The following is a 12817-nucleotide window of genomic DNA, read 5'->3' on the forward strand; positions in this document are numbered from 1 at the left end:
GTTTAATGGCAGCTGACAATGCAATAGGTATTCATCCTGCAATCTCTGTTTCTACTGGCCGATTATGATGACTGAGTAAAGCAAAGTCATAGACGTACACTAGCAGATTATCACTTTTGACTTCACATGCATGACGTCACATACATAACTGCAGTAAAAAATCACTCATTTGACCTCTAGGTCATCGTACAATGTAGCTGAAATAACAGAAGTAATCGCTTTTCCCCTTAATTTTTATGGAATGCAGGATAAAGATAATAACTAGTTAATGACAGGATATCGGCTTTATCCTGTTCAGGCCGATTGGGAAATTCTACTTGGCAAGCCTCTCTGAATTTTCAATTCTTACCTTCACAAGATAAAAGCTGATATCCTACATCATTAACTAGTTATTCTTTATATAATGATTATTTTGAAACATTCACTTAAAGAAATTAAACAGTGTTATATAAAATGTCCAAAACGTTATCTTTCCCAAATTTTACACAATGAAATAATATCATCTGAAAGAATATACCTGAAAGTTATTTATACTAAACTGAAAATAATAATATATTTTCTCTACAGAAAAGTGGACATATGTTTTTGCAAAAAAAACACCAGGAAAAACAACAACATTACTCTATAAAACCAGGGCACAATATTTCATGAGAACTGTTGTTCTGTTTGCCTGTTGGTGATGCAACTTTAACATCACAAGAACCGCCAATCAGTTATGTGGTGAACAATTACATTCTAAAATTAAAAGTACCATATATCAGTAATAAAAGAGAAAATCAGTTTATATTTTTAAATACATTTGAACCACCAATGTAGAACAGAACCGTAGTTCAAGTGTTTTAGGACTAGGTAGGCCTAACTCATTGTTTACGAGAAATATATTCACGTAACCAAACAATCGGTTACCTAAGTAAAACTTAAATGAACTGACTTGCAGTTACCTAAGATTTTAAAATATTGTCCCCTGCCAACAGCACCTGAGATCTTTCATGCTCTGTTTACTTCAACAGACAGAGAGAGCATTCTCCCCCACTCCCTCAATTAATTCCGAATGAATTGTTTTTTTCATTTAACTTATTTTTGTGCTGATATTGAATTAAGGTTCAAGCATGCTGTCCTGGGTATACACCTCAGCTATCTGGGCTGTCTGTCCAGGGCAGTGGCTTAGTTGTTAATTGTTAGCAAGAGAGAAGACGGTGTAGTGGTCTTAAACCTACACGCCGAGTTATTAAAATTTTCTCTGGGTGGGAGTCGGTACCTGGCTGCGAACCCTGTAGCAACCAGCCTTATGTTAGATGGATTAACCACGACATCACAGAGGCCGATTATTAAAATTTACCTGGCTTGAACCCTGTAGCAACCAGCCTTATGTTAGATGGATTAACCACGACACCACAGAGGCGGATTATTAAAATTTGCTCTGGGTGGGGGTCGGTACCTGGCTGTGAACCCTGTAGCAACCAGCCTTATGTTAGATGGATTAACCACGACACCACAGAGGCCGATTATTAAAATTTGCTCTGGGTGGGGGTCGGTACCTGGCTGTGAACCCTGTAGCAACCAGCCTTATGTTAGATGGATTAACCACGACACCACAGAGGCCGATTATTAAAATTTGCTCTGGGTGGGGGTCGGTACCTGGCTGTGAACCCTGTAGCAACCAGCCTTATGTTAGATGGATTAACCACGACACCACAGAGGCCGATCATGAAAATTAACCTACAGTTAGTAAAGTAAAGTTTGTTTTATTTAACAATGCCACTAGAGCACATTGATTTTTTATCTTATCATTGGCTATTGGACGCCAAACATATGGTCATTCTGACACTGTTTTTTAAAGGAAACCTGCTGTCGCCACATAGGCTACTCTTTTACGACAGGCAGCAAGGGATCTTTTATTTGCACTTCCCACAGGCAGGATAGCACAAAACATGGCCTTTGTTGAACCAGTTATGGATCACTGGTCGGTGCAAGTTGTTTACACCTACCCATTGAGCCTTATGGAGCACTCATTCAGGGTTTGGAGTCGGTATCTGGATAAAAAATCCCATGCCTTGACTGGGATCTGAACCCAGTACCTACCAGCCTGTAGACTGATGGCCTAACCACGACACTACAGAGGCCAGTTATGAAAATTAACCTACAGTTAGCTTCCGCACGAACCTGAGATCTTTCATGCACTTCTCGTTTCCACAGCTGAAGTATCTGGCAATCTCTCTGTTGATATCCGGGAACGAGTCAGTGTGACTCTTGTGAAAGTAGAATCTCTCATCCTCCATCACACATTTCTCCTGCCGGATCACGGGAACAAAATCCTTGTCTTTCAGGGAGTATGTCACTTCAAGCTTTCCAACCTGGGTGGTTAAAATGAGAAATAGTATAATTTTAATTCTGATTTAAAATTGAATCATGGATGAATATGAAGGCCCTCTCTACAACAGTCAGGGATGTGAGACGTGCTGGAACAAAAAAACTTACTGCTCACCTTCTTTCTTCCCAAGTTGAACAAAGGCTTTCAAATAGCATATCCTGGATTGGACAAAACTGGACAATTGCAGCAAAGCTGACGAAATCCAGCCAAGGAAATGTACTACGCACGAATACAACTTGCAATCGCGCGATACTACTTTTGTTTACTTGTTATCGCATGTTTTTGTGGGGTTTTTTTAAGACGAAATGGAAAAGCAAGTAACTCTCACATCCCTGAACAGTACAGATAATGAAAGGAATTTGGTTATTTGGTGAATGAATGAATGAAGAAGGAGAGGGGAGGGGGAGAGACAGAGACAGAGAAATACAGAGAGAGGGGTGGATGGGAACAGCCTGCCGATATAAATTTGTTATTTTAAAGTATAGTTATTTTTACCTTGGAAACATAGTTACCTTGGTCATAACAAAATAACAATGTCAAACATGAATTTTAACAAAATAATATGATCATTATTATTATAACATAAGAGATAAACTTAATCAAAATCACACTTAATATTTACCTTCCAGAAGGAGATTTCTGTCAACCCGTGCACAATGTCCAACTCGGTGATGAGCTGCTGGTAAATGTCGCTGAATTCCATGTAGAGAAACGCCTGGATGAACGACGTGACCTTGTGCATGTATTTCTGAACTTTTGGACACGGTTCCATCATCTCGGTCACCTTGTTGATAACCACACAGTCGGTGAGCTGGGGAATCTTAAACAGGTTGACAAACGCCATCGTCTTCTCCAGCTTCCTTTCAGCATCTAGATCAAAACACACAACAGAAATGAGGACCATTTCTAGAGCTATAGACCGTTTCTGTTTCAGGCCCTCGGACAATTGTTTCCGGTACCGGGTCGGTAAAATCACGGAACCTAAATTGCTTTTCTCTTTCAGGCCCTAAGATAATTGTTTCCGGTACCGGGTCGGTAAAATCACGGAACCTAAATTGCTTTTCTCTTTCAGGCCCTCAGACAATTGTTTCCGGTACCGGGTCGGTAAAATCACGGAACCTAAATTGCTTTTCTCTTTCAGGCCCTCAGACAATTGTTTCCCGTACCGGGTCGGGTAAAATCACGGAACCTAAATTGCTTTTTCTCTTTCAGGCCCTCAGACAATTGTTTCCGGTACCGGGTCGGTAAAATCACGGAACCTAAATTGCTTTTCTCTTTCAGGCCCTCAGACAATTGTTTCCGGTACCGGGTCGGTAAAATCACGGAACCTAAATTGCTTTTCTCTTTCAGGCCCTCAGACAATTGTTTCCGGTACCGGGTCGGTAAAATCACGGAACCTAAATTGCTTTTCTCTTTCAGGCCCTCAGACAATTGTTTCCGGTACCGGGTCGGTAAAATCACGGAACCTAAATTGCTTTTCTCTTTCAGGCCCTCAGACAATTGTTTTCCGGTACCGGGTCGGTAAAATCACGGAACCTAAATTGCTTTTTCTCTTTCAGGCCCTCAGACAATTGTTTCCGGTACCGGGTCGGTAAAATCACGGAACCTAAATTGCTTTTCTCTTTCAGGCCCTCAGACAATTGTTTCCGGTACCGGGTCGGTAAAATCACGGAACCTAAATTGCTTTTCTCTTTCAGGCCCTCTCGGTACCGGGTCGGTAAAATCACGGAACCTAAATTGCTTTTCTCTTTCAGGCCCTCAGACAATTGTTTCCGGTACCGGGGGTAAAATCACGGAACCTAAATTGCTTTTCTCTTTCAGGCCCTCAGACAATTGTTTCCGGTACCGGGTCGGTAAAATCACGGAACCTAAATTGCTTTTCTCTTTCAGGCCCTCAGACAATTGTTTCCGGTACCGGGTCGGTAAAATCACGGAACCTAAATTGCTTTTCTCTTTCAGGCCCTCAGACAATTGTTTCCGGTACCGGGTCGGTAAAATCACGGAACCTAAATTGCTTTTCTCTTTCAGGCCCTCAGACAATTGTTTCCGGTACCGGGTCGGTAAAATCACGGAACCTAAATTGCTTTTCTCTTTCAGGCCCTCAGACAATTGTTTCCGGTACCGGGTCGGTAAAATCACGGAACCTAAATTGCTTTTCTCTTTCAGGCCCTCAGACAATTGTTTCCGGTACCGGTCGGTAAAATCACGGAACCTAAATTGCTTTTCTCTTTCAGGCCCTCAGACAATTGTTTCCGGTACCGGGTCGGTGGAACCTAAAAGGCCCTCAGACAATTGTTTCCGGTACACGGGGTCGGTAAAATCACGGAACCTAAATTGCTTTTCTCTTTCAGGCCCTCAGACAATTGTTTCCGGTACCGGGTCGGTAAAATCACGGAACCTAAATTGCTTTTCTCTTTCAGGCCCTCAGACAATTGTTTCCGGTACCGGGTCGGTAAAATCACGGAACCTAAATTGCTTTTCTCTTTCAGGCCCTCAGACAATTGTTTCCGGTACCGGGTCGGTAAAATCACGGAACCTAAATTGCTTTTCTCTTTCAGGCCCTCAGACAATTGTTTCCGGTACCGGGTCGGTAAAATCACGGAACCTAAATTGCTTTTCTCTTTCAGGCCCTCAGACAATTGTTTCCGGTACCGGGTCGGTAAAATCACGGAACCTAAATTGCTTTTCCCATGATTATTATACTGAGTCAAAAAGAGAAAAGGAAAGACATGGTTTATTTAACGACGCACTGAACACATTTTTTTTTAATTTACGGTTGTATGGCGTCAAACATATGGTTTAGGACCACACAGATATTGAGAGAGGAAACCCGCTGTCGCCACTTCATGGGCTACTCTTTTCGATCAGCAGCAAGGGATCTTTTATATGCACCATCCCACAGACAGGATAGTACATACCACGGCCTTTGGATATACCAGTCATGGTGCACTGGCTGGAACGAGAAATAGCCCAATGGGCCCACCGACGGAGATCGATCTCAAACCGACCGTGCATCAAGCGAGCACTTTACCACTGGGCTACACCCAACACACTCACATTTATCACCAATCACAGGACTTGTGGTGATAACTTCTCTATCAAAAGTTTGGTGCACCTCGAACTCTGACCCAGCCGGAAGTTATTTGGTTTAGTGCTACCTTCAGGCCCTCAGATTTTACAAAAACGATCGTAGTATGTCGGTGAAAACACAGAACCTAAATTTAATTTTCCACGATTATTATATCGAGTACAACTATTCAACAAAACTAATATACTTTAAAAGTACTTTTTAAAAACAGTTTCCGATGGGTTACCATGATCACAAGGAAAGGAACCAAAAAAGTGTTTCCCATGAAATTTGAAATCCTATGGCCTGCTGTTTTTGGGGGCAGGAAGTAGCCCAGTGGTAAAGCGCTCGCCTGATGCACAGTCGGTCTAGGATCAATCCCCATCGGTGGACCCATTGGGCTATTTCTCATTCCAGCCAGTGCTCCACAACTGGTGTATCAAAGGCTATGGTATGTGCTATCCTGTCTGTGGAATGGTGCATATAAAAGATTCCTTGCTACTAATGAAAAAACATAGCGGGTTTCCTATCTAAGACTATAATGTCAGATTACCAAATGTTTGACATCCAATAGCTGATGATTAATAAATCAATGTGCTCTAGTTGTGTTCACCAAGGGGATGACACTTCAGACAAGAGCTACATTGAACTACATCCCTCTACATGGAGGTAAAGGAGATGATATCGAGGGCCAACAATAAAAACTGGTTATGTCCAGTTGTTATGAAAATGATAGTAGTCCATCATTTCGCAGTTTAGAGGACATACAATCATGATATAAGGGGAGATGGAAATTTGTATAAATAAATAAAAGTGATTTAGTTTTTAGATTTTTCAAAAGTTTTTACACATTAAAACTTGTTAATCTGAGACTATAAAACATTGTAAGTTTGGTCCCAGATTATCAGCACAGCCAAGATAGCTTCATAAAATGGGGTCCAGTATTATTTTTACCTTTCTGTGACGCAATTCGACCTTTTCCTTTGACGGCCTTCTCCGCGAGCTGCAGCAGATGGACGTCTGGCTTGTCTATGAAGAACCCTTCCAGCTCCTTGTTGTTGGAGATCATCGGCTTGTCGTCGACGGCAACCCACATGTCCTTCTTGGTGGGCAGGAACTTCTGTTTCTTGAGGATCTTCAGCACCTTGTCCACCTCCAGCTTGTGCGACATGCTCTGGACAGATGGCTCGGCAGATGTGTCCTGGTCAAGGATCGACAGACCAATCAGCCTGAAGATGTTGAGGACGTCGTCCAGAGCGTTCGTCTCCGACGGGGAGAGGACGGACGTGATGTGAACCATCAGCTGCGCATATTCAGAGAGCGACGGGAAGCGCTGCAGACGCACGCCGCGCAGGAACATGTCTTCGCAGTCCAAGTACAGATGTCTGACGATGAACTTGTTCGCCAGCGCTGAGTGGCAGTCGACGAGACTCCGACGGTACGACAGAAAGAGTCCCGTTTGATCAACCCACCACAGTTCGTCTCTGCCGAGCATCTTCCCTGGAACGAACATGTCGGGTGGAGTGTTGTTTTCCGGTATGAATATCACTGGATGCTCGTGGAAGAGATCCTGCAGTTCTTTCTGGCCGAGGTTATCGTTCAGGTATTGGTAGATGCTCTTCACGTGAGACATGCAAGTCTTGAAGATGGCCGGCGCAGTCTTGTCACCATCATCACCATTGTTATCGCTACGAGCGCCCGATTCGATCAACAGCTCCTTTACGGTTTTCACCTCCACATTCGTCTTGATGCGAAGAAACAGCGCAAACGAAGGGGTGATGTCGGTGGGTTCTAAATACATGACCATGTGGCTGAGGATCGTCTGCAGCTTTGGTGAGTTTACGTACAGCACTGATGGCTGCATCAGTGTCAGCGTTTTCACTAGCTTCAGACCTAAGGGAGTTGTTTCTAGCGCCAGCTGAATTGCGGGCACCCACTTCAACGTACGTAAGTAGATGCTGAACGATGAATCCTCCGTGGGTCTGAGAACCGATCCAGACTTGTTTTTCACCTGCACGGTGGAGTACGCAGAAAACTGCGTGTCCCAGCGTCGACTGAGTTTGTCAAACAGAACTCTCATCTGTTGCTCAATATTGTCAGGACACAAGTTGCATGTCACCAGGGAGTGGAACTCTTCACAGGCAAAGTCTTCAATGTAATAACCATCCTCAGACTCGGGCCATACGGTTTCCAGCGGAGCCCAGGCGCTGTTGGCCTAAGATTAAAATAAAACATGTTGACTTACAGCATTAAATCTAGATTACACCATGCACAAACACATCTTGTAATGTCCAAATTATAAGGAAATAAATGCTTGCAAATCAACATCCCAGCAAACTGTTGAATAAGTGACTATTTGAGACCAAACATAACATTTGCTTTTCTTAAATTTCCATATTTTTGTAGTATACTATTTGTTTTTCTTAAATTTCCATATTTTTTTGTATACTATTTGTTTTTCTTTAAACAAAAACAACTTTCAGTACCGTATAGTAAATCCTGCACCAGAAAACATTCAATCCTATGACACAAGCACCTCAGGTGAGAGCTCTACCTACTAACACAAAAGTAGTAAACAGTAAACTACCAAGATAAAACTGTTTTCTAAACACCCAACACTGTTTGTATATCACCCTCCAGCTCACCATGTCAGTTTTTGTGAGGTGAACAGACACCGGTTTGATGGACAGGAAATCGGTCACTCCTAGCTGTACAAAGAAGTCGTGCCACTGTTTTACTCCCAGAGGATTGCAGCCAGCTAGATACACACTGTCCAACAGAACCCAGTTGTACCCTACAAAAAAAAAAAAAAAATCTATAATGCAAGTAATTTCCTATGAAAGTAGGAAATAAGCACTGAGAGTACTGCTAAAGCAATACATCTTTCCCTACCAGGTCCAACCAATTTTCATATCTCCTATATTCAAGAGCCATAACACTCTGTCAAACATGGGTAAATTGGCAATTTGCCATGACCGTCAAACTTGATCTGTAGCAGTACATAATAAAGCTACAAACAAAATTTTAGCTCAATGTCTGAAGGCATTGTAAACAAAATTTACAGAAAAATATATGTGGGACAGACGGACGGACAGAGAGACAGACAGAAGGATAGAAATGAAACCAACAGTCCCCAGAGATAAACATGAAAACTTAAAGTTAGAGCTATATGCAAGCGTTTATGCTTTGACCATCATATACATCATATACATATATCTCGTCTATTTACTTTGTTAATGTTAGACAAAAACCAGATGTATCCTATGAAGGAAGAAAAAAGAAAAAGAAGAGAAGACGTCCATAATAGTTATTCGGAAAAAAATATCAAATTTGCATGAAAGTTTAAATACACAATTCTTTAAACAAAAAATTTTCACAATTTTTCTTTTTTATAATAAAACTGAACAGAAAACACTGATTGAATACTTAAAAATAAGCATAAGAATAATTTATTTGCATAATTATAATTTGCATTAATATAATGATTATAAGTGGTCTGAGTTATGATGTTTATGTGTTTGTGTAGAGGGGAGGGGTGGGTGGGGGCCATGTTAGATCTACAGCAACACCAGAAAAAAATAACATCTTAAGAATTAAGAAACTGACCTGGCAGAAATCGTGGAAGATCAATATCGTTTCCGAAGACCGTCGTGAAGTGAACAGCATCCGAGTCCGGGTTCTTCATCCCGTGGTTAGTGGCAACGCGAGCCACGCCCTTCAACTCAGACATGTTGATCAGACCAGACTGGCGACTCAGCTGCTCTTTGATGTAGATCAAGTAACAGACTAGAGTTTCTCGACTCTTGTTCTATAAAAACATAAGGTAGATCAAGTAACAGGTCAGAGTTTCTCGACTCTTGTTCCATAAAAGTATGAAATATAAGGCAGATCAGATCAGAGTTTCTCGACTCTTGTTCTATAAAAACATTAAATATAAGGTAGATCAGAGCAGTTTCTCGACTCTTATTCTATTAAAAAAAAAAGAAATCTGATATAGGTCAAGTAAAGATCACTTTTTCGACTCTTGTTCTATAACAGACCGGCCTCGGTGGCGTCGTGGTAGGCCATCGGTCTACAGGCTGGTAGGTACTGGGTTCGGATCCCAGTCGAGGCATGGGATTTTTAATCCAGATACCGACTCCAAACCCTAAGTGAGTGCTCCGCAAGGCTCAATGGGTAGGTGTAAACCACTTGCACCAACCAGTGATCCATAACTGGTTCAACAAAGGCCATGGTTTGTGCTATCCTGCCTGTGGGAAGCACAAATAAAAGATCCCTGGCTGCTAATCGGAAGAGTAGCCCATGTAGTGGCGACAGCGGGTTTCCACTCAAAATCTGTGTGGTCCATAACCATATGTCTGATGCCATATAACCGTAAAATAATGTGTTGAGTGCGTCGTTAAATAAAACACTTCTTTCTTTCTTTGTTCTATAACAACATGAAATGTAATCTGATGTACATGTAGATCAAGTAACAGATCAGAGTTTCTTGACTCTTGTTCTATAAAAACATGAAATCAGAGGTAAATCAAGTAACAGATCAGTTTCTTGACTCTTGTTCTATAAAACATGAAATCAGAGGTAAATCAAGTAACAGATCAGAGTTTCTTGACTCTTGTTCTATAAAAACATGAAATCAGAGGTAAATCAAGTAACAGATCAGTTTCTTGACTCTTGTTCTATAAAAACATGAAATCAGAGGTAAATCAAGTAACAGATCAGAGTTTCTTGACTCTTGTTCTATAAAAACATGAAATCAGAGGTAAATCAAGTAATAGATCAGTTTCTTGACTCTTGTTCTATAAAAACATGAAATCAGCGGTAGATCAAGTACCGTAACAGATCAGTTTCTTGACTCTTGTTCTATAAAAACATGAAATCAGCGGTAGATCAAGTACCGTAACAGATCAGTTTCTTGACTCTTGTTCTATAAAACGTGAAATCAGAGGTAGATCAAGTACCGTAACAGATCAGTTTCTTGACTCTTGTTCTATAAAAACATGAAATCAGCGGTAGATCAAGTACCGTAACAGATCAGTTTCTTGACTCTTGTTTTATTTATGGTTATAAAGGCGTCAAACATATGGTTAAGGACCACACAGATATTGAGAGAAGAAACCCACTGTCGCCACTTCATGGGCTACTCTTTTCGATTAGCAGCAAGGGATCTTTTATATGCACCATCCCACAGACAGGGTAGTACATACCACAGCCTTTGATATATCAGTCATGGTGCATTGGCTGGAACAAGAAATAGCGCAATGGGGCCATCGACGGGGATCTAACCTACCTGCCATTCTTCTGATTTCAGTATGGGCAATATGTGATGGTGGACAATATCAAAGGGAGATAACTGCTTGACACCCGCTCGTTGCAAGAGTTTGAGAACTTGCGAGTTGACCTCGTTGTCCGATGTTGTGATGAGGCCGCTGTGAACCATACTGAGGTCCTGTTGAAGTCTTCCGAGAAGATCTGGACAAAAATTAAATTTGAATTCTCTTTTTAAAAAACACAAACACAATCTCTACATTGGTGAGAAACCAAAATATTGGCCCGAATTTACAAAGCCTGTTTTTGTTAAATGCAGGTATTTAAGGGTGTATACTACCAAATCAAATCCCATAGACGACAATAGTAACATATGTGGTTAAAACACCTACCTGCAGCATATCAATTGACATAAACACCACAGATATAAATGCTACCACCCCTCACCCTTAAAGTGAATAAGAAAAAAATGGAGGTCAAGCTGCTCATTTCTGAGATAACGGCTAACGTCTATGACTACCCTAGTTTTGCACAAAATGCGAGTATTGTTTTTATACAGGTACCCCATACATGTTTCAAGCACAAGGCTATTTGACACAGTGGTACTAGATGAAATAAAATTGCATAATTTTTTTGCCCAGATGAAACTAATTTTTTTTTACAACCAACACTCACATTTATCACCAATCACAGGACTTGTGGTGTTCACTTCTCTATTAAAAGTTGGGGGCACCTCGAACTTTGACCCAACCGGAAGTTATTTAGTTTGGTACTACCTATAGCATCGTAAATGAATGTAGTTACACGCGTATAAGACATAAACAGACTGTAAATTTGGCCCAATGTGTTTAAAATAGGATTTTAGTTTTTTTTTAAACTTATACCAAGAGTCAGTTCAGGACTTTATTGCAAGCTATAAACATTTTGAAACTTAATATTTGTTCGTTTCTCTTTTTAATTCTTTGTCAATCTGGGTTTTTTCTCTCGTCTTCCATGTGCCCCATCAGTGGACCCATTGGGCTATTTCTCGTTCCAGCCAGTGCTACACAACTGGTGCAACAAAGGCCGTGGTACGTACTATCCTGTCTGTAGGATGGTGCATATAAAAGATCCCTTGCTGCTAATCTAAAAGAGTAGCCCATGAAGTGGTGACAGCGGGTTTCCTATCTCAATATCTGTGTGGTCCGTAACCATATGTCGGACGCCATATAACCGTAAATAAAATGTGTTGAGTGCGTTGTTAAATAAAACATTTCCTTCCTTCCTCTTTCATGTCTCTCCCACTGCTCTACTTCTTTGTTTCCTGTTTCTCTACAATCTGCAGTCAATTCTGTGTCATAACTGATTACTTTATGTTCAATTACCCACAGCTGTTGTTACTGTTTCTATCAGTTTTATGTACATGCTGCTATTGACCGTCATCTTGTTTACATGAATGTATTGGTTCTAAATTTGTGGGGAAATGTCCTAATATAGGCTTATCCCTACCGCAATACCCAATAATTCTGAATCAAAAATATTACTGGTAGTAAATCTCAAGGCAGAGATTAATTTTACTTGTAGAATGCAGGAAATTGGATTTCAGGACATCTAGTTTTTAAAATTTTATGGGGAGCATATGTCCAAACCCCTAGAAACTTTGCTTTGCGCCCTGATCTCGGTCATCACCCACCAATGTCTACTTGCTTCCATGTCTGCCATGTAAATATTGTTTAAAACACAGATTACAGCACTCGGGAACTAACCTTTTCCTCCTGTCGTCCCCTTCTTCTCTGCGGACCTGTCCCCGGGGGGCAGGAAGACGGTCGTCTCATCCAGGCTGATCAGCTTCCCCGTGGACAGCGGCACGATCTTCATCGTCTTGAGGCTGTCAAACACTGCTGTGTTCTCGTGAAACTCATCCAGACTGCGATACAGACACGCCAGCCATTTCGCAATAACCGTCACCTGGTCGGGCTGGTCTGAAAATAACAAGTTGTAATATTATGTGAAATATACTGACAACAAAAATAACCTCTTCAAGACTGCAATACAAACATGTCAGTCATTTATCAATAACTAAAATATTTACATTTGGGACATACTGAAGTGTCCTGGATTAAATATTAACA

General features: G+C 41.2%; 1 protein-coding gene across 2 annotated transcripts in view; it reads right to left on the reverse strand.

Annotated features, from left to right (window-relative positions):
• LOC121388957 (protein NO VEIN-like) overlaps window positions 1-12817 on the reverse strand; it is a 61711-nt gene that overhangs the window by 17409 nt on the left and 31485 nt on the right. For both annotated transcript variants that reach the window (XM_041520508.1, XM_041520506.1), the window contains exons 21-27: window positions 12452-12667; window positions 10729-10910; window positions 9045-9246; window positions 8084-8232; window positions 6393-7653; window positions 2994-3241; window positions 2164-2354 (exon numbers count right to left, since the gene is read on the reverse strand). In XM_041520508.1, coding sequence (XP_041376442.1) covers window positions 2164-2354; window positions 2994-3241; window positions 6393-7653; window positions 8084-8232; window positions 9045-9246; window positions 10729-10910; window positions 12452-12667 — 2449 coding nt within the window. The remainder of the gene's footprint in view (window positions 1-2163; window positions 2355-2993; window positions 3242-6392; window positions 7654-8083; window positions 8233-9044; window positions 9247-10728; window positions 10911-12451; window positions 12668-12817) is intronic.

The sequence above is a fragment of the Gigantopelta aegis genome, chromosome 14 (assembly GCF_016097555.1).
Source record: "Gigantopelta aegis isolate Gae_Host chromosome 14, Gae_host_genome, whole genome shotgun sequence".
NCBI lineage: Eukaryota > Metazoa > Mollusca > Gastropoda > Neomphalida > Peltospiridae > Gigantopelta > Gigantopelta aegis.